The sequence below is a fragment of the Chaetodon auriga genome, chromosome 15 (genome assembly GCF_051107435.1).
Source record: "Chaetodon auriga isolate fChaAug3 chromosome 15, fChaAug3.hap1, whole genome shotgun sequence".
Lineage (NCBI taxonomy): Eukaryota > Metazoa > Chordata > Actinopteri > Chaetodontiformes > Chaetodontidae > Chaetodon > Chaetodon auriga.
Window position 1 is genome coordinate 8,628,571 of NC_135088.1, and position 22,277 is coordinate 8,650,847.

General features: G+C 43.5%; 2 protein-coding genes across 4 annotated transcripts in view; one reads left to right on the forward strand and one right to left on the reverse strand.

Annotated features, from left to right (window-relative positions):
• Positions 1-240: 240 nt before the first annotated feature.
• On the reverse strand, positions 241-10,282 carry LOC143332468 (putative fibroblast growth factor 1). 3 transcript variants are annotated; one of them, XM_076749952.1, is made up of 4 exons: positions 10,177-10,282; positions 1,625-1,841; positions 1,037-1,140; positions 241-506 (listed from the first exon to the last, which is right to left on the reverse strand). In XM_076749952.1, the coding sequence occupies exons 1-4, from the start codon at positions 10,267-10,269 to the stop codon at positions 321-323; spliced, it is 600 nt and encodes a 199-aa protein (XP_076606067.1). In that variant the 5' UTR covers positions 10,270-10,282; the 3' UTR covers positions 241-320. The 3 variants fall into 3 exon arrangements, with proteins under 3 accessions (XP_076606067.1, XP_076606068.1, XP_076606066.1); XM_076749953.1 differs by lacking the exon at positions 10,177-10,282 and adding an exon at positions 3,384-3,500; XM_076749951.1 differs by lacking the exon at positions 10,177-10,282 and having other exon boundaries at positions 1,625-1,977.
• Positions 10,283-10,352: 70 nt separating this feature from the next.
• The window catches only part of LOC143332467 (rho GTPase-activating protein 26-like), an 86,792-nt gene continuing 74,867 nt past the window's right edge, over positions 10,353-22,277 (forward strand). The window contains exon 1 of the mRNA XM_076749950.1: positions 10,353-10,568. Coding sequence (XP_076606065.1) covers positions 10,415-10,568 — 154 coding nt within the window. The 5' untranslated portion in view covers positions 10,353-10,414. The remainder of the gene's footprint in view (positions 10,569-22,277) is intronic.

Consider the following 22,277-nt stretch of genomic DNA (forward strand, 5'->3'; position numbering starts at 1 on the left):
ACGCCTTTTCTGTCTGCAGCGAGAGGGTGTGTATGTGCTGATACGCAAAAAGTATTCTGGACATTAACTCGTGTACCTGTGATGATCCTGCGCAGTATAAGCTGCTAATCACATATTCCCTGCATAAACAAGAGAACATGTAGGTTGTTAACATTAAAACAGAGCTTGAACTCATGTGTTTGCCTCAGGCTTTTACCGCTCTGTCGTACTGATTTTAAGTGAGCTTTAAATGAGATACTTTGCTTGGTGTAAAATTGCACTTTTAATGTGCATTTAAAGACCTCGGTGAGCGTGACCATGGTTCCCGGTGCCGTCTTGCTTTACATGTTGCCTGCAGGCCTTGGCAGGAAAAAGATGGCCTTCTGACCCCGGTGGGTGTCTGGACCCGCTTTGGGTTGGCCGTTCCTCTTCAGCCCAACATACCACTTGTACTTCTGAGAGCAATATGTGTTGTAGTGGTTTTCTTCATACTTCTCCAGGAAGTAACACTCATCGTTCAGCGCTTGCTGAGACAAGGGAATGAAAGGGGGAGAGGAAAGAGAAGAGCAGAGGAAAGTTTTATTTTCTCCTTTAAGGCTGTGTGGATACACACACACACACACACACACACAGTGACAGAGCAGTATAAAGAACAGTGCTAAATGCAGAATAATAGAAATAAGAATCTACGTGACAAGTGTGTAACTCCTTAATGGCTTATGTTACTCATCAATCGTTTTATAGATCCCAGTTACAAATTATTACTCACAGTGATTTATATGATGCAGAAAAATCCTTTACTCAGCTCGGACTGTGATTTTCCAGTGTGTTGCAGTTGTGGAAATAACCTTGGCTATTACAAAACTGTAGGAATTCGTGAGTTTAAACTGACATGTTAATAAGCGTTATGTGACTATTAGGTAACAGAAAGAGAAATATTGTATCGCGATATGTCGACCAAATGTGTTTGATGTGGAAACATTTTAATTTTTCCATCACAAATGAGCTTTTTTATGTCATGGCAGCAGTAAATTTCTGACAAAATGTGAAAACTCACTGATCCGTAGAGGCGTCCGTTTTTGTTCATGGCCAGGTACCTTCCTGTCATCTCGCCCTTGATGACCACCACGCCTACACTCACAGCCTTCAGCCTCAGGATGTCTGCAACTCAAACACAGGACACTGTTCAACATAACTGCTGCAGGACTTTTTTTTTTTGTTGCCTTTCCAAACCTACTTAAACACAATGTAACCAGTGTTTTTCTGCTGAAATAGACATTTTCCCAGCATCGGCCCCTGTCTGAATGGGTAGACAGGCTAAGTACTTATCATTACAGACCCAAATCACTGAGCAGCTTTACCAGAAATGCTGCAGTTAGAGTTTAACAAGTCTCAGCTTTAGTTCATTTATCAGTTTCCTGATATAACTTTTACCAACACATCTTAAGTTTGCCTCTTCTCTTTTGGTTATCATTATTTTAACGAGCACAAAGGTTTCATCTGTTAATCAACAGTGAAGTTAAAACTTGTTAAAAGTCAATAACACAATGTAGCGTTATACCCAAATCACTCTCCTCACTATCTTTCAGTTTGCTATAAATATAACATCCAAATCACACATCAAAAAGAAAGAAACCTTCCTCACCATAGGGGTCATTTTCCTGCCTGCCACCACTCACAGTTCCATCTGGTAAAATCCTGAGGTGATATCCTCCGTTCTGGCTGTACAGTCTGGTCAGCGTCCGTTGCTCTTGTCTGGACAGGTCCAGAGATGCAGGTCCGAACGGCAGCACTGTAACGTCTCCCTCAGACATCCTACAGAGAGTTTGAGGCTTGGATGACGCCGAGTGATGTCCCTGTGCCTGCAACGACAGAGCAGATCCACCGCGCTCACTGTCCGTGTCACCTGGACTGCGTCTGAGACATGAGGGAAAACAGGAAGGGCAGGACAACGCCGCCTTCATGATGATTACGGGAAACGCTCTCCTCCCCAGCCTTCCTCAATCACTTTCTCCTTCTCTCTGCTTCTCTGTTTCCCTCTGTCAACCTTTTAAGGTACTCCGTTTTTTCATGATGTGATGAAACCAGCCAGGGAATCAGATCTGGACGGAGGCCAGGGCAGAGCCACATGACCACACTTGTTTTCAGACTGAACGTCATGTAGATTCTTTCTTTGTGAAAATAATTTCCAGATGGGAGTGATGTAACCTTCACCTGAAATCAGTGCAAGGCCAGACAACAAGATAAACAGCATGCGAACGCAGCGAAGGACAGAGAAAATTTGCTGTAATGGTTTTTACTCCCTGCTGAAAATGCTGCAAGTGCCAGCAACAGTCTGACAAGTATATGCAACAATTTAACACAGGAGTGAAACACAAGAGCCATTTTCATCCCTCTGTTTGACGCAGAAATGCTTTGACACCCTGCATTCAGCCGACTATATTTTACTAACACTCAAACAAATCTCCAGCAGCCACTTAAAATCTTTCCGCTTGTGAAGCTAGAATCCATCCAGTCCTGCCTGTCTTACCCTTGGACTGTCTGTCTCCTCCTCAAAAGCTTATCCAAAACACAATCAAGCCCATTTTAAAGCCACAATGACAGTGTAATCTCAGTGTCCTGGAGGGTAGAGATCCCAGAGCAGCAGCGGCTGTCGTAAAGCCTGTCAAAAGGAAAAGGAGCTGGGAAGCAGTGAAGGACGCAGCCCGCAGTGTTACTGTACAACTCTGGTCTTTGCTATCATTTGTAGCCAGAGGTAGAGTATAGCTGCAATAGAGCCAGGCTAGCCCACATCTGGAATGTCTTGGAAAGGCACAAGAAACAGAGGGAGGAAGAGGGGAATGAGAGGGGGAGAAGGAAAGCGAAAGACAGAGTGGCGCAAAGCCACAAGAGGAATGTAAGGCCTACCCACTCACAGACAGTTTTTCCTCAGAACAGGACCCAGAGAAGAATGTTGCATTACGGGATATGAGAGGTTAGATAGTGCCAGACTGGTCCTCGGGGACCTTCGGACGGAGCTGCCAGTGAGGGAATGACGTCAAAAGTCCAAGCGTTGACCGAGTGAGAGTGCAGATGAGTGGGAGGAGAGATTGAACCTGTTTGGATCCGGGCAACGGAGTTGAAGGGGATGATTTTTGAGCTAAAGTAAAGTTCAGCTGGGAGAAAAATCTGTTGATTCACAGATGTGTTACGAAAAGCCATGAGGATTAATAAGAAAAAGAACATGCACAAACACACACATGCCAGATCAATTAATTCCTTAAAAAAAGAAGCAAGATCAGTATCAACTTGCTTTCCTGCATTAACGATCACCACCTGTTATTAGTGAATCAGCGGAGGTGATTAGTAGGTAACCACATTCCCACACAAGCAACAAGGCTCCTCTGATGTCATGAGTCACCTACCTGTGAGAAAGTCATGTGACGGTGCCCCTGATGAGCCAGCATGTCCTCTTTTTTTTTTTTTTTTTTTTTTTTTTTAACCAAGGTTTGGATGAAACCTACTCTCTGTGTCTTTTTGTGCCAAACGTTCTCCACCAGCAGGCTTCAGAGACTTTCGTGTGCATGTCTGTATTTGTACCCCATCGACCTCCCCCCAACTCTCACCTCACCACCCTTCTCATTTTAACAGGCCGACGTCAGGACTAAAATTACCACACTAGAATAGACAGAGACAGACACAGAGTGACGTAAGTGTCCAGGCCGTGGGATCCAGCCAGAGCCTGGAAATGAGCAGGACTGCCTGTCTGACTGAGAGCTGATACATTCTTATAGCGGCGTCCTCCTGGAGACACTGGCGAGCAACACAATACAAACATTTATAAAAGACACAGAGGGGGATGACTTCAGTTCCCAGAATTAATCTTACATAATGCCAGTACCTCAGCCCAGTGGTGACAGTGCGAAGGATACTTAGGTCACGTTCCATGCAGGACTTCAATCCTCAGTAATAAGAATACGCTTGACAATAAGTTACCCAACATACAGCATATGTCCTCAGCACATAAATGCAGGTGCAGTCATCAGAGGCATGAAGAGTTTGATGTTTGACCTCAGATGAAATACCTCATTAAGAAAAGGCAGACTCAAGTTTTCTTTTCTTTCTTTCTTTCTTTTTTTTTTTTTTTAAAGTATCTGATCATCAGTAAAGTGTTGCTCTGCCTCTCAGATTCCAGTTTTGTAACTGGGGCCCCAACAGATGTGAACAAACTGGAACGCAGTCTCTCTGGATAGTTTCCTTCTGTAAACAAAGATATTGGATTTGTTTTAGACTCACGCCAGAATGTTTCCAGGGAGAGATAGTGTTCAAGAACAAAGAGATTACGCACCTATTATTGTGATCACAGCATCAATTTTATGGAGGTGAAGTGATGGCGGTGGTTTATAATTCACAATTTTGCAGGAAACATTTTCCAAGTCCCTGTCATCTGCAGGAGTGGAGCCAGATGTTGTAAACATTCAGGGCTTATCTCAAAGCTAGGGGGTCTGGGGTCATGCTCCCCTGCAGAGATTTCTTTTTCCCATTTACAGTTGCTACATGCACTGTTTTTCAAGCCATTTGAGATAATAGAACGCATAAAAATCTGTACATCATTAATATCCATATTTATATAGGTATATTGAAATCTAAATTTTTGCTGTCTATATTCATGTTAAATTAAATATTCTACCTATATTTTGGTCTTTATCTTTATATTGAGGAAATTTACTATATTTGTCACTGCAAACCATGTGTAATATCCCTTTTAGCACTAAACTCCTTGATTTGAGGGCACTGAAGCTGTAAATAACTGACTAACCCGGATGCACCACTTCACCACTGGTGAGGTGGTGAATCCGGAGTTTCATTGGCTATTTGAAGTGTCAGTCATTTGCAAAGTTGGTTGTGATTTGCTTGATCATCACACAGCCAAACACAAGGCCCTTCCCTCCAACTCAGACTGTTATTGGCTGCTGTGGTTGCTAGGTTTCGTATGGCAGATCATGATTGGTCAAGGTGTCATTTGAAACTTGAGACACCAGAGTAACAACCTGTATACGTTTCCGGAAGTTGTAACAGGAACATCAACCGCTAATTTTGAAGTAGAAAACATCTCTCTCTGGATTATTACCATGTTTTGGCCCCAATATTTTTGTGCAGCGGATCGTCTGGATCTTTGTCGATATTACCAGACCGTTTTTGTCGGACTGTTATCGATCTGTGGATCACCCAGAGACATAATCGGTGAGTAGGCTCAATGTTCTCTCAACTTTATAAACGGTTGTTTGTCAGATGTTTGCGTTTATGGTGACTGTATCTTGGTACGATTAACGTGATCGATTCATGTGAATCTTAGCTTTCTAACGGTGTATCATATGAGTATAAACGTGAAAATAGCGTATATACAAATAGTCGGATTTTATTTTTTTAATAAGTTCTCTGAACGCTGCAGGCGGGCTAGCTAGCCAGCAGTCCATATTAGCCTAGTCACCTCGTCATCTCACTGCTACTAGCATAACGTTAAGTGTTCCAGCTGTGCATTCTCAACCTGAAACATCAGTTACCTGGCTCATTCTGATGACCCTCAAATAGTTTCTGTGGCTGGTGGCTGAGGTTGACTCCTCAGAAAAATTTCCTTATGTTCTGAACTGTTAGTCCGTAACCTGGCTAGGTAGCTGGCTAGCAACCTCGCTCGCTGACTGTGACAGGACACACAAGACAACAACCCCTCATGACAGTGTTTGCATCTATAGAGATGGTGACATTTTCCAGTGATAGAACTTTCCTGCATTGATTTGCCTGTCCAGTCAGAGAGCCTGAGGGGAAAATCAAACAAAGTTGAAGTTATTTTAAAAACCAAAAATATTCGGGGCTTTGGGGAAAACATCCAAGAAGCCACCCCTGCCTGCCCCGCTGTTGCTCATCTGCATTGTGATAACTCTCTAAGTGAATGCACTCAACTGAAAAACATGTATTCCACTCGCTTGGTGGGGTGCCGCTATCTCTCAAAATGCTTGAAATGGCTCCTAAGATGTCAGCGAACTCGGGATCTATTTTTGCACACTTTCACAGTCTGTCTCACACTTGCACGGCAATAAACAGCAGCAGTGTGCAGCCTGGGTGAGTTATTCACAGTGGTTGCCTCGTCTCTGTCTTCTTCTAATGGATACTTCAAGCTCTCTTCTCTATAATTCATCCCCTACAGTACATTTAAAAAACATGCACCCAGTCTCAGCTGTATAATCGTGAGACGTACGACTATGTGGAGAATGTGCAGTAAAACACAGTGAGTGCACTGCCAGAAAGTGGAGAGTCTGACCTATTTTTCGCTCACCTGTTCAGGCTGAGCTGCTTAGTTTTATTTATTTATTTCTATTTTGGAAGTGGCTGCATTACCTCTTTTTACCAGGAGATGGCAGATCATGTCTGCTCTGTGCTTACTGTAGTACTATGCAACATGAAACCTAAATGCAAAATATCACAAAAAGTGGAAAGTGTGAAATTTCAGTGTTATTTGGCTGAAGCTCCTTTTGCGCAATATGTGTTCTTTGTATCTGTTGTTTTAGCATTGTTAGGGAGCTGTGAGACACCCCCTCACTGATCAGATGAAAAAACAGATTTTGCATTCACACACGCCCAGACAACAGTTTTTCTTTCGGTTTCTGGTGGTGTTTAAACCTGGATTGAAATATTTTGAGAGTGTACAGTATGTGTGGAGTAACATCAGGATTCATTTGGTGCTGCGTTTGGGTCCACCTGTTGGATGTAAGTCAAATATCCACTGTGTTCAGCAGCCAGTCGTTAACTTAATCTGCCATTTAGTGCTGGGCAGGTGGCATACAGAGGCTTCATCAGCGCTTTTACACTGAAAACAGTGTCACCTGGATGTGACTGTGATGAGGTGAAGGTGAATGGAAACAGTGAAGCTGTGGCATATGGATGACTTGAACTGAGGAGAGGGGTGATGTACTGTATTGAGATAGATTCACTTACTTATTGCAATGTGTTATTCTGGTATTTGACATTCTAGTCCAGATCCCAAGATAAATGGAATTGGCTGAATTCCGAGCAAGTATGTATGAAATGAAGGAATATGCAGACATGGATTCATGAACATCTTTGATCGAAGACTGAACAGACAGAGTGATGTCTGCTACCGTAAATGTGAGATTCTTCTTTAATGTGGACATTTTTTTCTATCTTGAGGAGGACATTGGAGTTGTGAGGACCTCAGCTTATCATCTGCCATTTGTTTTGTGTTTGTAAAGAGGGAATGGAAACATGGATACATATTTTAAGCCGTCGAGTCGATAATTATGTTACTGTTCTGTCAACAGGAAGCTTTCTCTGGGAGAGGTTGATGCAAAGGATGGACGAAAATCTAATTAACAGCATCTTGATGGCCATAAAGCATCTTAGCACTGATACTGATTCAAGCTACCATCTTTAAATACACTGAGTGGTGCTGATGGGAAAGGAAATTTTTTTTTTTTTTTTTTTAAACTGAACCCCCCCCCCCCCCCCCCCCCCCCCCTCTCTACAGGCTTGGTTTATGATGTGGGATAGGAAACAATTTATTTCTAATGGAGATCAACTGCAGTGCATGAGGTCATGCAGGGACGCGTCGTGTGTGATCGTTAAACAGGACTTTGACATGTATTTTGCCGTTGTCCATACAAGTTACTACCAGTTACACTCTTTTTAGCATGTCAAAGGACAAACCGTGTTCTTTAAGTTGCATCACATTGTTGTATGTTAATGTTATCCTTGATTTTGTAAGATCACTTTTTCATAATGGATATTTTCATTTGTAATAGGAGCCGGCTCTCAGTGTGACGAAACATGCAGCAGTGTGTTTCCCACATGTACCTGACTGTAAACTGGTTAGTTCTGGTTCTTGAACTAGCCTCCTGCATACACAAACAACCGGCTCTGACTTCCTGTAAACGGCTATCTCTGTACACCACACTGTGGCAGATGGAGAAATGAGCAAGCGACCAGACGCTGTACTGTGCTTTGGCAGAGGAAACAGCACGGCTAAATATGAGCTGTTTTCACACAATAACCACAAACACAAGCTGTGTGTGTGTCAATAACATGCATGTAACGTTGAAAAAAAAAAAAAAATCAAAATGTGTTATTTTAATGGTAAGACAGCGTTGGCTTACTGTATAACACAAAATCAGTGCAATTCAAGTTAGTGTGAAGCAGATTCTTAAATGAAATATGAACCACAATAATTTCAGAGTGAAAGGAGTCACTGAAAGTTTACAGAAGAAAGAAACATCTGTTGCAGCGCGGCACGTTGCCGACAGAGGGCGCCAGAGAGCGACGGAGGCGTTAATCCAAGGCAGATTCCCCTCCACAGAAATTCCCCGCTCTGGCTGAAATGACATCAGCGTCTCCTCCCACCAACCAGACTCTCAGCCCGCTGCATGCAAAGATTGTCTATGCCCGGGAAGATGTCATACTCAACAGATATTTGGCTCCACTCGCTGACATGCACCCACTCCTGGACTTAAACTGTTGAATGAGGATCCCCATCCTAACATGACAATCCACTCTTTTTTTTTTCCAGAAGTCATAACATAGAACAGCATATAGAGCCCTGTGATTGACCACACACCCAGACACACAGCCTCTAGGTCTGATGAGTCATTAACACCTTATTGTAGCTTTGCAATGGTCCAGGTCATGTGTATGTATCAAATGCACCACAGATGCACAATAATTTCAAAGGGTGAATTATAAAAAAGTGCTTCCTCTAGTTTATCTAAAATGAGCCCCCTGGTGGCCTACTGGTTGATCATGCATACTACATAATTGCAGCATACCAGATGATGGTCATCGGTCAGATTTGAGCCATCTTGTTCATATCTGATCAAGGACATTTGTTTTTTAACCACACCAGCTGTGTGGGTCTAAGGATAGCAGTGCAGCTGTAAAGGTTGTTCCACCACTGCTGTCCAGACTGAATATTTGAACAACTATTGGATTACCATGAAATTATATACAGACGTTCATGGTTCCCAGAGGGTGAATCCGTCTGACTTGCCCTTCAGTGCCACTATGAGACTAAAGTTTTTGGATTTGAGGGAAAGATCTTCACAGCTATGAATTGCCATGAATTTCCAGATACTCAAGGTTCAAAGAGGATAAATTCTAGAGTTTGTTGATCCCCCAACTTTTAAATTAAAACCATAATCAGGTGAAAATTACCGATTTTCCAATCTAGTTTATGACCAAACATACCAAACTAATGAAATTCCTGTCAACCACAGCTCTACTCCTTGTTAAATGCTTTGTGGTGAAATGTTTGAATGCCAACAGGCTATTACCTATTAAGCATCAGCACCATGCCCAAGTATACCCTCACTAAGCTGTTAGCATGGCTGTAGTTTCTGTCTGTCTCCAATATGTGATGTATAAAGTCCTTAAAAAAAGTCCTGTATTATAGGATTATAATCACTGCTTTAATGCTGCATCATGTACACATGCAGCCATTTTTAATTACTGTATACACTGCTGGGTATCTTACCCAATGTTAATATATCATAATTCATTAGCTCATTTGTATTTTGTATTATTAATCAAATAAAAATAAGTCTACAAAGTAACTAAGGCTACTATCAAAGCCTAAAGTAGTATAAAAATAGAAACACTGGAGCAAGTTATAAGTACAGTACTTGAGTAAACATGCTTTCTGCCAAAACGGTTCCTAGAAACAAGATCAGAGTGAGACATCGTCTCTTTTTTCTTTGTCTCTGACGTAGAGCAGCTCACCGCACACCCGCCCCAGACGCTCGGCTCTCGCTTCGGCCGTCTGATTGGCCGAGAGAGACGCCAATCAGGGGATAATCCGCGCACGGGTAGGTTGATTACGGTCTGCAGCGCTGAGCCGAGCGGGTCCGGGGAGACAGCAGCGCGTTTAAAACCGCCCAGGGAAGACACCGCATTTACGAGCCAGTTCTGTTTTTTTTGCTGCTCCCTCCCTCCCTCCTCGCCCCCGGTTTGACTCTGTCCGGTCCACAATGACTTGGTCGAGAGGAATGCTGCACCGGTCTACCTGAGCAAGTGTTTTCTTTGAACCCCACCAAAAACACTTATCTGCTGTGACTTTTTTTTTTTCTTTTTTAAATTTCATTTAATTGGATGCCGTGTCGGACTGCTGCAGCCGTTCTGAAAGAGACAGGGGGACTCCTGCTTGTGTCAACTCACCTGAGATAGAAAAGCAAGGTTATGTAGGTAGGCATTTCTCTCGTATACTTCGCCGCCCCGTTGTTTACATGTTGTAATTGGATTTTCCATCATTTACAGCAGCAGAGGCAGCAGCGACAGCAGCGGTAGTAGCCCAGGTTTTCCTCCTTCCCTCCTCCCGTTGTTCCTCCTTCCCCCGTTCGGAGCTCTTCGCCGGGTCGTCCAGGCTGTGTCGAGGCCGGTGGCCGTGGAAAAGAAGATGGGACTACCTGCGCTGGAGTTCAGCGACTGCTACCTGGACAGCCCGCAGTTCAGGGACAGACTCAAGTCCCACGAACTGGAGCTGGACAAAACCAACAAGTTTATCAAGGAGCTGATTAAAGACGGCAAGGCGCTGATCCAGGCTTTGAAATGTAAGTGGAGGTGTGTGTGTGTGTGTGTGTGTGTGTGTGTGTGTGTGTGTGTGTGTGTGTGTGCGCGTGCCTGCCTGCCTGCCTGTGTCTGTGTCTGTCAGTGTTGCCATCCACAGTGGCAGCAATGTGTTTTGATGGATGTGGTTTTGACAGGGCTTAGGCTAAGTTGACATGCCTCCAGGTGTGTGTGTGTATGTGTGTGAGTGAGTGAAAACGAGGAGTCTGGACTGCTCTGTTACATTGGACTCATGAAATACTCACACTTCGCTCTCTCTCCTGTGTGTGTGTGTGTGTGTGTGTGTGTGTGTGTGTGTGTGTGTGTGTGTGTTGCTGATAAGCAGTTGAGAGGCAAGGCGGGTGAATTTGAGTGAGCAGTGCATGGTGTCCTCTGAAGCTGTCAGCACATTTGTAGCCATCAGCTTACATTATAAGGCGTTCAGAGAGGGGGGGAGTGTGTGTTTTGCACACACTGATGAGTGCTGGTACGTGTGTGGATGTGTTAAAGGCTTGGATGTAGTTAAATGTTGATAACTTTGTCCACCTGATTGTTACTGAGGTGAGTCAGAAAGGGAAAACCAGCTTATTTTACTTCTTTATTGGATGATGTGAATGAAAACCTGGACAGGTGGGTACCAGGGACATGGGCATGAAGACTGCGAGTGGCCCAGTAAGTGGCTGCATTTTGCTATGATGAGACTGGATATGTTTAGGTGGTGAGGGAAGAATCTGAGATGGACTAATGGACTTTCATGGCAGGGTTTGCTGCTTGCTTACCTCTTTACGAGCTATTCTAATGGGGAATTTGCATTTGTATGTAAATAACTGTCCAATATTCAAATGGTGATCTTCTGAACTCTTCATGAATGTTCTTTATATGTTACACTGTGTGACCCATGACTAAAACCTGATGGTAGCCTTAAGCAACACAATCAACGATGCCACTACTCCAGATGACCTCACATCAACCACGTTTTAACTGAACTTAACCCTGCTTTGAAAAAGACAATGACACTGCTCCGGGAATTACACTGTGATTTAAAGCCTATAGAACATCTATAGGTCAGTGACAGCTGTTATTTTCTCTTTTGCAGCAACACAATTGGCAGCTGTTTCAACTCTGTGTGCTTGCATGGTGCAACGCTGTGCATACACCCTCCTGATACGATTGTATTTTGGTATATAATGCTTTATTCACGCTGCTCATATCCAGATAGGCAAACCCTGGAAAGTCAGACCACCGGCCTGCCGTTTAAGCTGAACTTTCCACCCCTGTGTTATCGGCTGCACCTTTTAAAAACAAACCCGCTCAGTCCTCTGTCACCACAAAGCTCCGTCAGCTGATGTGCAGCCATAAAGACAATTCTGCCTTTGTCCGTTGGTGAGGTCTAGAAATCAAACAGCGCGGCCTGATTCACTGAGGTTGCGGTGAGAGTGGGAGTCATTTGCTTGTTCTGCGCACATTGTAGCTGGGTGCTGCCTGACAAAGAGCAAGTCAGCAAATGTAGTTAATCTTTTTATACCTGTACCGCACGGTATTGTTCGCTCTTGCTGGCGCGTGCGATGGATCGGTTGCAGCAGGTCTTTTCCACCAGCGCTTTGAAGTTCTCCGTGCGGTGGACTGTTAATCTTTTGCGCCACGTCTTTCATCGCACCTCTGCCTCCTCTGTTTTTCTCGAGGCATCGAGAGGATGCATGACTGTCCCGGGATGCCCCTAAATGTTTTGTTAGTTGCTAATTGCTGCTGGAGGAGGAGGCCCAGAGTCTCCTGACAGCTTTCACATGTGTTTTTGTTGTAATGACTACATGCATGTTACCACAGAAAGAGAAAGGGAACGTTTACAGCGCCATGTGCCATGCTGCTCTGGACTGATGGTGCTACTGTGGACTGATTGAAGCCTGTTGTTGTGTCTCTGTCTTCTCAGGCTTTTCAGTAGAGGAACAAGTTAAAGTTGGGCGATTTAGTGCAGAGCTGTTGTATTAGACTGCATCACCTTTAGATAGGAGTAGTTTGTTGCTGATGTTGATCTCTATAATTAATGTTGCCAAGTGCAGGGAGCATGGTTGTGGATTGCATAAATTGCACGTCTGGTGCTGTGTGCAGTGTATAATAATCAAATACCAGAAACAGGAAATATACCTGTAAATGTTACTAAAACTGAGTCATTGTAAATAACATGTTTATATACTTGTTTGCACACATAATAGAGATGTACACTGATACTGATGTATCTGTGATATGCTCTTATGAGCTGATTATATTGGCCTTACACTTCATTGGTTGGGTCCAGTGAACCAAGCAAAGGGCTTGTTGCATTTTGCTGACAGTTCTGGTGATTAATGTTTTCTCTTCCAGACATTATTATCACCTTCTTGTCTTTTTTCTCCTTCTCTTCTTATAAGAGTTTGCCATTTTGACGCGTCCTTGCTCATTAGTGTGATTTTTTTTTTTTTTTTTTTAAATCAGAGATGCCGTCAGCACGACCTGCTTCTGACAGCAGCTCCATCCTGTTTGTTAGCGGTTTACGTAGCAGTGAAACATGTGGACACGTCCAGACAAACGCCTGCACACACATTCACAAACTCTGTTTCGGTGTAGACTTTGAAAGCCACAAAATATCCCTTGGACACTCTAAGTGCTTTTGAGGCATACGCAGACTGAGAAGGCAGACGCGCACGCACACAGACACCTACTGTACATGCACGCACAGACACAACTGTGTGTGAGTTTAAGTGTGTGTTAGCCAGATGTCATTTAAGGGCACATCTAGCTTGTCATTACGGAGCCTGTAGAAATGTTTGGTGCTCTGCTCCACCTCTAACATGACATGGTTCAATCAGCCAAACAAGCCCTAATTACCAGCTGGGCATTGGCTGGTGCTGCGAGGGAAGCGAGACGCCGTGTTTAGCCAGTTTTTATGACTCTGACACATGATGTTGCCATGTTTTCAGCTGAAGGTGTAACGAGTAATGGAGTTATTTTTTTACGCTCGCGTCACTCGGCTCAGCACTGCGTGTTGCCTGAGTGTGACTCCTAACCTTTGCTTTGATGCATCCAGTGTTTTTCATGTGTCATCATCCTCACTAATGTGATAGAAATGTCATAAAGAAATGTGTGGAATTAACAACCAGATCAGCTTTGTGTTGCACTCATAAGACTTCAAAATAGCTTTTCTTATTAGAGGTACTAAATATTATCTCCATCACGTGTTATCTTGCGTGTCTGTTTTATTCAATGCATCAGTGGTTTAAATCTGTGGCTGTCAAACTGGGGGCCATAAAGCCACTGCAGGGGGGAGTGGATGAAACTTGGATGTGCTTACCTTTATTACACTGCAATTCAACTTGGATCCTTTTTTATTCATTGCCTCCCCTGTCATTATGAAAATATTCTGGGTAATTATGGAACTTTTTGACTTGGCAGCGGACACATTGTAAGACCGTGATATTAACACGAAAAGAGTCATTTGAAAAACGTATGACTGCAGTAATAAAACAATGCTAGAACCTGTACAGATCCAGGGCCAGTTCCTCGCTTGGAGTCCCTGGGCTCAGCTGTCATGGACTAGTTTTTAACAATGAGGTCATCGTTCGCTGCTCTGACAGAGCTGGAGCGTGGAATGTTTTAGTCTGAGAGTCATCTTACACTTAAGATGTGTAATAATCACATTGTCATGCACTGTTAAGCATGCACACACGTGCGTGTGTGCGCACACACACACACACACTTTACAGTGAAAGCTTCTTTCTGTCATATAGATCATTCCTCTAAACCATTAAATAAAGCTTTTAGGACCGGGGGAAGAAACATGGGAAACGCAGCTCAGGATGCAGCTGGTTAGTTAGAGTCCCTGTTAGTGTTGGCTGTGTGTGTGTGTGATTTTATGCATATTTGTACATACGCTGTGAATATGGATATTGTATATTCTTCATCTTGACTTATGCGGCCTAGTGACTGTGTATATGGGCTACAGAGTGCAGCCTGAAAGTGTGTGTATCCTGATCTTTAACAGGCTCATGAAAAAATGCTAATTGATGTGGGATTAACATGTCAGGACAGATACAGCACAGTGATATAGAGACATACAGAACATGAAAAGAAAAATACAGACACAGACACAGGAGAAAGATGGATGACCCGAGGAAACAAGGTACCTCATCCTGAAAAGATGTTGAAAATACAACCTCTTCAGTGACTACTCATACATGAGGTCTGGATTTGGTTCTTACTTGAAAAAGTGTTTTCCAAATTAGTTTAAAAAGTCAAATGTTGTTGGAGCTTGAAGAAGTACATGGAAGTTTTTCAAGTAGAACAACAAATTGTTTAAAATTGTCTCGATTTATCAATAGCTATGGCCTGAAGAGGAAGTCTCTGGTTTAATTTGGACAAAAATGGACAGGCTGAGCACCATAAAGTCCGCCTTTTTTTCTTTTTTAGCCCTATAATTGTCCAGATTTAGCCAATGAAACAATGCCTGCAGACGCTGGCCCTTTGGAGAAATAGTTGATGCCTAAACTTTTACATAATCACAGCCCAAAACTGAAATTGCTCCCCGAGAACCACTGCTGCATAGTGATAGTCTGAAAGACTGCTTGTCCCGTACTACAAAGTACAGTATATATGTCGAAGGCTTGACCTTAAAAGCACACACATTGCTCAGGCATGTGTGGGGCCTGTTAGGAGTTTAGAACAGCCCTCCTCACATTAGCACTGTCTTGATAATGGCTTCGTTTCCAGGCATTTGCCCTGACTTCAAATTGAACCTTCAACTGCCCCGAGCAACCTCAAAAACAAGCCGCTGGCTATGAGGACTTGTGTGTTTGTGTGTGTGAGTGTCCCAGAGAAGGAGAAGTGGGAATTCCCTGCGACGGACCGCGCGCTGTTGCAATCGCTGCCTCTCTCTTTACCTTCTGTCTTTGTTTTTCTGCAGCCACCCACTGTGCTGTTAGTGAGCAATAAGAGGGGTAATAGCAGTCATTCGGTGGCTCGACTGTCAACCGCGCTGATAGATGAGGGTCACAGACACACAAATGCACACCACACCATAACTAATTCTCAATTATGGCTGATGGAGGGAGTGAACCCTCTTTTTAAAAGGTCCACAGCAAAGGGAGAGTATGCGCCAAGGGGCAAAAGAAAGAGAAAGAGTGCGTGTGAGAGAAAGAGGAGGTGGGGGTGTTGTTGTCTTTCACAATAGTGTTTAAAAGCCGACATGGCCTTATTTTCTATCTGCCTATGGAGGAGCTTGGAGCAGAGCAATCTAGGCTGTGAAGAGGAGGGGAAGGAGTAGAGGATGGAGGAGGAAAGAGGCAAGAATCAGGGAGAGAAAAGCAAGACTGGGTGTCACTGTTTGAGGGCATTCCTCTGCATACATCACAGAGTAACAAAGAGGAGACGTGTGTGTGTGTGTGTGTGTGTGTGTGTGTGTGTGTGTGTGTGTGTGTGTGTGTGTTTGTTTACGCGTGCAGCATATTGTCTGCATTTATGAATCTTCTGGATTTGCACATAGATCATACAACATGCGTGTTTCCCATTATACCAGTGCATTTGTGCTCATGACAGGATGTGTGTGTGTACGTGCCTGTGTGTGTGTGTGTGTGCATGCATGTTGCCACTGCCGTACAGCACAGTGGGGGTTGGGGGTCTTCCTCTGGCTGTGACGTAGCGTGGAGGAGAAGGAAATTAGGGCACGACTCAACCCAGCTCTGGTGCTATTGTTGCCTCGCTTTTGTAAGGGCAGACTGTCTGACACACACACATACACACACCCTGTTCACAGTCACTGACTTTTTAATATCACACTGGATCAAAATGATGTATTTGTCCTTAAAGAAATGGAAGGAGCCAACACGCACATTCAGAATTTTGCAACAGAACCGTTTAACGCATTTTTCTTTCTTGTGTAACTGATCATTTGTTGCAAAACACTGGATGTTTTTTTTGGTTAAGACTAAAAGACTATACAACAACGCATTTTGTCACTGCAGCCACACAGTTTAACTACTTATGCATGGGATGGTGCTTCAGTTAGAGCTGGAACAGATGTTTTCACAGAGAATCATTCTGTTGACTGTTTTTAATGAAATTTCAGAACACTGGGAACAGAAGGAGCGGAAGGTGACACGTTGAACAGTCCAAATCCCAAAGATTTTCAACTTATGATGACAGAAGACACTTCAAAGCAGCAAAGCCACACATTTAAGAAGCTGGAACCAGCAGATGTTTGGCATTTTAGGTGACAGGTGACTGGCGTTGGCCTTTCTGTGTGTCACTAAATTGTGATCAAGGTTTTTTGTTCTTTCACATTAACATGCTGCAAAACATTAGACTTGAACTTCCTTTAATTTACAGAGTAGAAGTTCAAATATGGGGAACTTCCCTGCGTTTCATCAACAGGTTGCATTCATTAAGAACATCCATGTTGCCTCGTACATCTATAATTAATAAGCTCATCAGGTCACCTTCAAGCAAACAACCATGTTGCAGGAACAGCATGTATGTAGATTTAAAAACTGGCATGGCTCATAACAATCACCACAGAAGTAGATCTCCAGCCAGTGTGCCGCTTCATCTCATTAGCTTAATCTTTGATGTGGAGTATTGGCCCTGGGCTCCAGCTGGACTGAAGCTGGTAAATATTTTAGCTCGGGGACTTATTTAGTTACACTGCCCGGCAACGATCCGGTGACTCAGCCCCTGGATGCACTGTGGTATTACTTACTTGTGTGTTTTCTCTCATGACAATATGGGACTTATTTTGCTGGTATGCCGCCTCCACTATAGGCCCCAGAGATGCATGCACATGCGGATGTAGCAGGATGACATATTTCCTTTGTATTGCTGTTGCAGCTGTTCCAAAGTGTTACACATGCAACGCCTTTGCAGAGATTAACCTGCCTATAGGTCACTCTGGTTAAGTGTCGTCAGGCGGAGAGTTTTCAATGCATTAAATGTACAGTATATGTGTACCAGAGGGATTTAGATATACAAACAGATTGAGAAAGGTAGCATTTTAGAGAGTCACAAGGTAGAGAAATGTGTCATCGGAGGAACTGAAAGAAGAACCGAAAGAGACAGGTTTGTTTTCTCATGATACAATTATAACTACACCATTGCAGTAAATTAATTATAATTCAAATGGTCAACATTTAAAAGAACCTGAAACTGTAAAGTTGGATGTGAGAGTCGCAAATTTGTATCCCCTGTGCTTCAACACGACCGCTGCATCACTTTCAGCGCTGGAATTGCCTCTCTGACACTTTAAGTAAGCGAACTGTAGAACTGTAAGCAGCAGCTGTGGTGAACCTGTGAATATGCATGCCTGCTTACAGATGACTCATTCTCTATATCTGCTCGGCCACAAAGTCACAGTTCTATTTAAGAAGAATGCTGAATACACTTTATCGAAATAGATAATCTGTGGTTCTTGTACACTGAACCAGAATGTGCCAACAGTGTAACAAAACTTCAACTTTCTCACTGCTGAAATGAAAGCTGCTGTGAAGATTTTCTAGCTTTTTGTTGCACTGACCTCAAACAGATAGCATTAACCAAATGTGATGGTTACGTAATGTTGCGCCATAATCAAATTGACTTGTCCAGGTGTTGCAACTACAGCCTCACAATCAAGGCTGTCATTCTTTAAAGATCCCCTGCAGACATGTTTGAGAGGTGTAAAAATACCCTTTGAGTAATTGAGTTTGTTACAGTGATGCATTCATGATCACAGCTCAGTCATAACAGGTTACTCCTCTTGAAAGAAATGAAGCAGTCTGCCTTTAAGGTGAGATAAAGCCACTTGTAATCCAATGAAAACCAACCTGATTCAAGAATGTTCTTGAGCTGGGCTTCGGTTTCTTCTTACCGCTGCAGCTGTCTGCCTCGTTCTCCCTCAAAGATAGAAATGGTTCTGTAAGACCAGGAAACGTGGCAAAATGTGATTGACTTTAGAAAAACATCACCCCAAGAGTACATCGGGGACAAGCACAGTTTTGCAGGCTACACACACTAATTTGATCAAATTACTGCACTCTTAAGATCATAAAGCACCGGGAACGAAGCAGGAAGAGAGGAGGGAAAGTGAACTCTGAGGAATGCTCTTTAACTTTCTGCACGGGGCTACCTGATCGCTGCTGCTCGCTCATAAAAGCGACGGCTGCGCTTTTCACAGCTGTTTAAAAACCGGCTTTCACTGCAGGTGGTTATGGACGCTAATTGTTTAATTGGAGGTGTTTTTACAGCAGAATTCTCATACCGGACACCCTGACTGACCTCCCGCATGACAAACTGGACAGAGCACAAAGTCAGACGCAGAGAAGGGATCTTATTCAAGAAGCAGCATTTGACCCGTGATTAGTAGCTAAAAACTAATGGGAATTTAAAATAGAAACCCAGATTATTGTGCTTTTTCTGTCCTACGTGTACATCTGTGTGTGTGTGTGTGTGAGTGTGTGTTGTCTCTGTAGATCTGACCTATGAAAGGCACTTTTTGTCTTCTCGGTTTGGTGGGAATGAGCCTTATTTTCATTGACACACCTTACAGCTGGATGTTGTTACTGTCCATAAAATGTCACAAGACCTGAATGACTTTGCTGTGGTGTAATAACACCCCGGTTATCCAGGCTAGAGGCTACTGACTAAGGTTAGTTATTGAATACCATGGGAATGAAGCGCAGGCTGCAGGAAAAAGAGGCCACAGGGAGATTTATTTAGCCCCCTGAACCTCTTAAAAGTGAATCTTCAGCTAAAGTTATCATTCACTCCTTAGCCTGCAGTGTTGAGCTGTCAGACCCAAACTCAAGAAGCATGTGATAATGATGTAGAAACTGAGCCCGCGGTGAAGAGAAGGTGCGGCTTTGAGTCTTTACCCTTGGAAGAGAAACCTTAGGCCACCGTAGAACTTGCTGCCCAGACTTGCAACAGGTGTCGGGTTCAGCAGGAAGATGTTTGCTCCAGTATCTTGAGATTTTACCAGGAACACTTACAGAAGTAGGTCATTTAGCCTGACAGGTGTGGCTCAAATCAGGCAGAAATACACAAATACAGCCACACACGTGCGCTCTCACACATACACACACACATTCTAACACATGTTGTTGATAAAATAGCTATTTTCCTCCCACATCAAAGCTCCTAAAGTGAGTCAGAGCAAAGGGAGGAGAAGAGCCAGTGTTGCAAGTCAGAAGCTGGCGTGGTGTTAGTATCCAGCCTCCTTTCTGGGAAGCGTGAGTCTGGAGGTCTGGAGGGTGAAAGCAGGTTGTTGTGTTGTGAGCGACGATATTGTCTTCGATACAGGAGAGAACAATCCCTCTTTGTTGTATTTAAGAGGACGTTATGTTAAGCTGCAGGGTGTCAGGTTAAAGTTTCTGCAGATGTGAGCGCCGTGCAGTGAAAGCTCACTTCCTTGTGGGCATGAGGGGGAAAGGGAGGCTGTGTTCGGAAACGCGTATGACGTCAAAATGCGTGTGTGGTGCGTTCCAGCTGCATGGTATGCAGGTTTTGTCTGCATGAGAAATGTCCCGATGTATATTGGATTAGCAAGAATTTCTGAGCGTGCAGCGTGAGCTTACTGAACATACTCAACTGCCCCAAAATGCATTACGTTTTCAGTCAATGGCAGCTTGGAACGGTTAGGTCACAATCACATGACTGTGTCACTTAATGATTCGTTTAGTAGGCAGCATGCAGTACATACTGATCGAATTTGTAGTAAGCAGTCTGTTCAAATGTGATTTTGAACACAGCCCAAGTTTTGGTTTCCTGTGGCCACAGCACCAGTTTGACTTATAGTCACTATTCACTTCACAAATGAAGATTTTACATAGAAAACCTAAAATGAGCTCCTGAAGTATTTGTTTGAACTTGAACTTTCTAGAGTAACACTCACAAGCACCGTTTGTCTGCATAATGAGTACTGTTTTTCATTTTGCTAATAATACATAGGTTGCTCTGCCAGATGTAAGCCTAGATGGGAATGTGTGTGTGTGTGTGTGTGTGTGTGTGTGTGTGTGTGTGTGTGTGTGTAATTTTTTTTGTGCAGATTTCTGACTGGATGCTCAAGGACATTTCTCTCACTCTCACAGTTTTTGAAAAATGGATTTTATTGACCTCGCTCCTCTTAAATGTTCCGGTATGAGCAGCAAGTGATCATCCACCGCTTCGCTTTGGAATCCCGTTTCTTAGCGGTGAATTCTTTTGTCTGCATTTTCACTTTGAAATGAACATTTTACATCGCCGGTGGTTTGGAGCCTCCATGTTGTCTCCCCTTCGTTCCACCTTCCTCATGCATACGTGCTTTACGCCCAGCCTGCTCTGCACTCCCTGTTCCCCACCTCCATGCCCCCAGACACGCTTGGTGGAGATCTGCACTCTACTGAGTGCACTCTTCTAGTTTTACTCATTCATACTCATGACACATTCTCAATGCAGGACTTGGACTTGTAATGGGGCCTGCCAATCTCCAGCTCAGATAACTCCTCAGATAGTTGTAAAATAAATAGAGGTATCCAAGATTCAGACATACATGAGAAAAGGAGACTGATGGGACAGAGGTCATGCTAAATTTGATCTCAATGAGTTATGAGATTGCGGTTTGCGCCTACAGCTGGCTGAGCTTCCAGGACACCCTTAAACACAGCCCTTCTTTGTTGGATTTCTCTTTATTGAGCTCTAGGCGTCTTTTAAAATTATTTCATGTGAGACTGTGAGGCTAAGGCTAGCGTGAAAGAGACGGGTTTGGTGTCCATGAAGGAAGATTGATTAAAAAAGTTCAAATGATTCGTTATTGTGCTTCAGGAACCCACTACCTTCCTTTCCATCCTTATCAAGGACAATCAAGAGCTGTTTTTTTTCAATGAGAAATGATGATGATGGGAAAATACTGCACAATTTCTCCCATTTCACATTCATGTTTTTGAAACGTGATATATGACCATGCTGCTCAGGAAGTTGGACGTTCAGTTTTAGGTCATTTCCAGGGAACCATTCATTTCTTCTTATCTCTGTCTATCTCTATAGCCTCAGTATCTTCTATGTTCCCCACTGGCAAAGATACCACATCCTTCCCCTTGGTGTCTTCTTTCACGAGCATGAAATCTTTTTATTGTCTCATGAAAAATTAAAAACTCATTTCCTTCAGCAGCCCTTCCTTACTGCACATTCATGTTTTTGATAAAGGAGCTGAAGCATGGTGTTAAAGCAGGTAACGATTAACATGTCATAAAGTCTGATGTCAACATCCCACTCTTCACCTTGAGAAAGCTCTTTATCGCACCTCAGTCTGCCACCAGGATACTTGCCATGAATGAAGGGCGAACAAGGCTTCAGGCCTCTCATTGTGTCCGGTCAGGCTGGCATTGAAGGAGACGGTTGACCTTCCACAACAATGATTCTTCTTTCTCCTCCTTTTCCTCTTCCGTCCTCTCTCCTCTAAGCTGTGTGCTCATTTTACTTTGAACATATTAACCTCATCCTCCTTCACCTCCCTTTTCTCATCCTCATGTCCGTCCTCATTTCCTTTTGTAAATCGGACATGGGAGTGCCTGTTGCCCGTCTTCTTTCCTGCAGCCTCTCTCATCCTGTTTCCCTGCCTGATGTGACTCTGGTTCGTGTTATTAGACGAGGATAAGTGCTTGCAGAAAGACCTGACTTGGCCATTGTTGGAAATGGTGTGGCGGATGAGCGAAGGAGCGCATGTTAAATGAAGTGCAGGA

Coding starts and splice junctions, on each gene's coding strand:
- LOC143332468 (XM_076749951.1), bottom strand. CDS start 1,943: ATGAAGGCGGCGTTGTCCTGCCCTTCCTGTTTTCCCTCATGTCTCAGA. Junction 1,141..1,624: donor GCAGGAAAATGACCCCTATG/GTGAGGAAGGTT, acceptor TTTGAGTTGCAG/ACATCCTGAGGCTGAAGGCT. Junction 507..1,036: donor ACGGACGCCTCTACGGATCA/GTGAGTTTTCAC, acceptor CCCTTGTCTCAG/CAAGCGCTGAACGATGAGTG.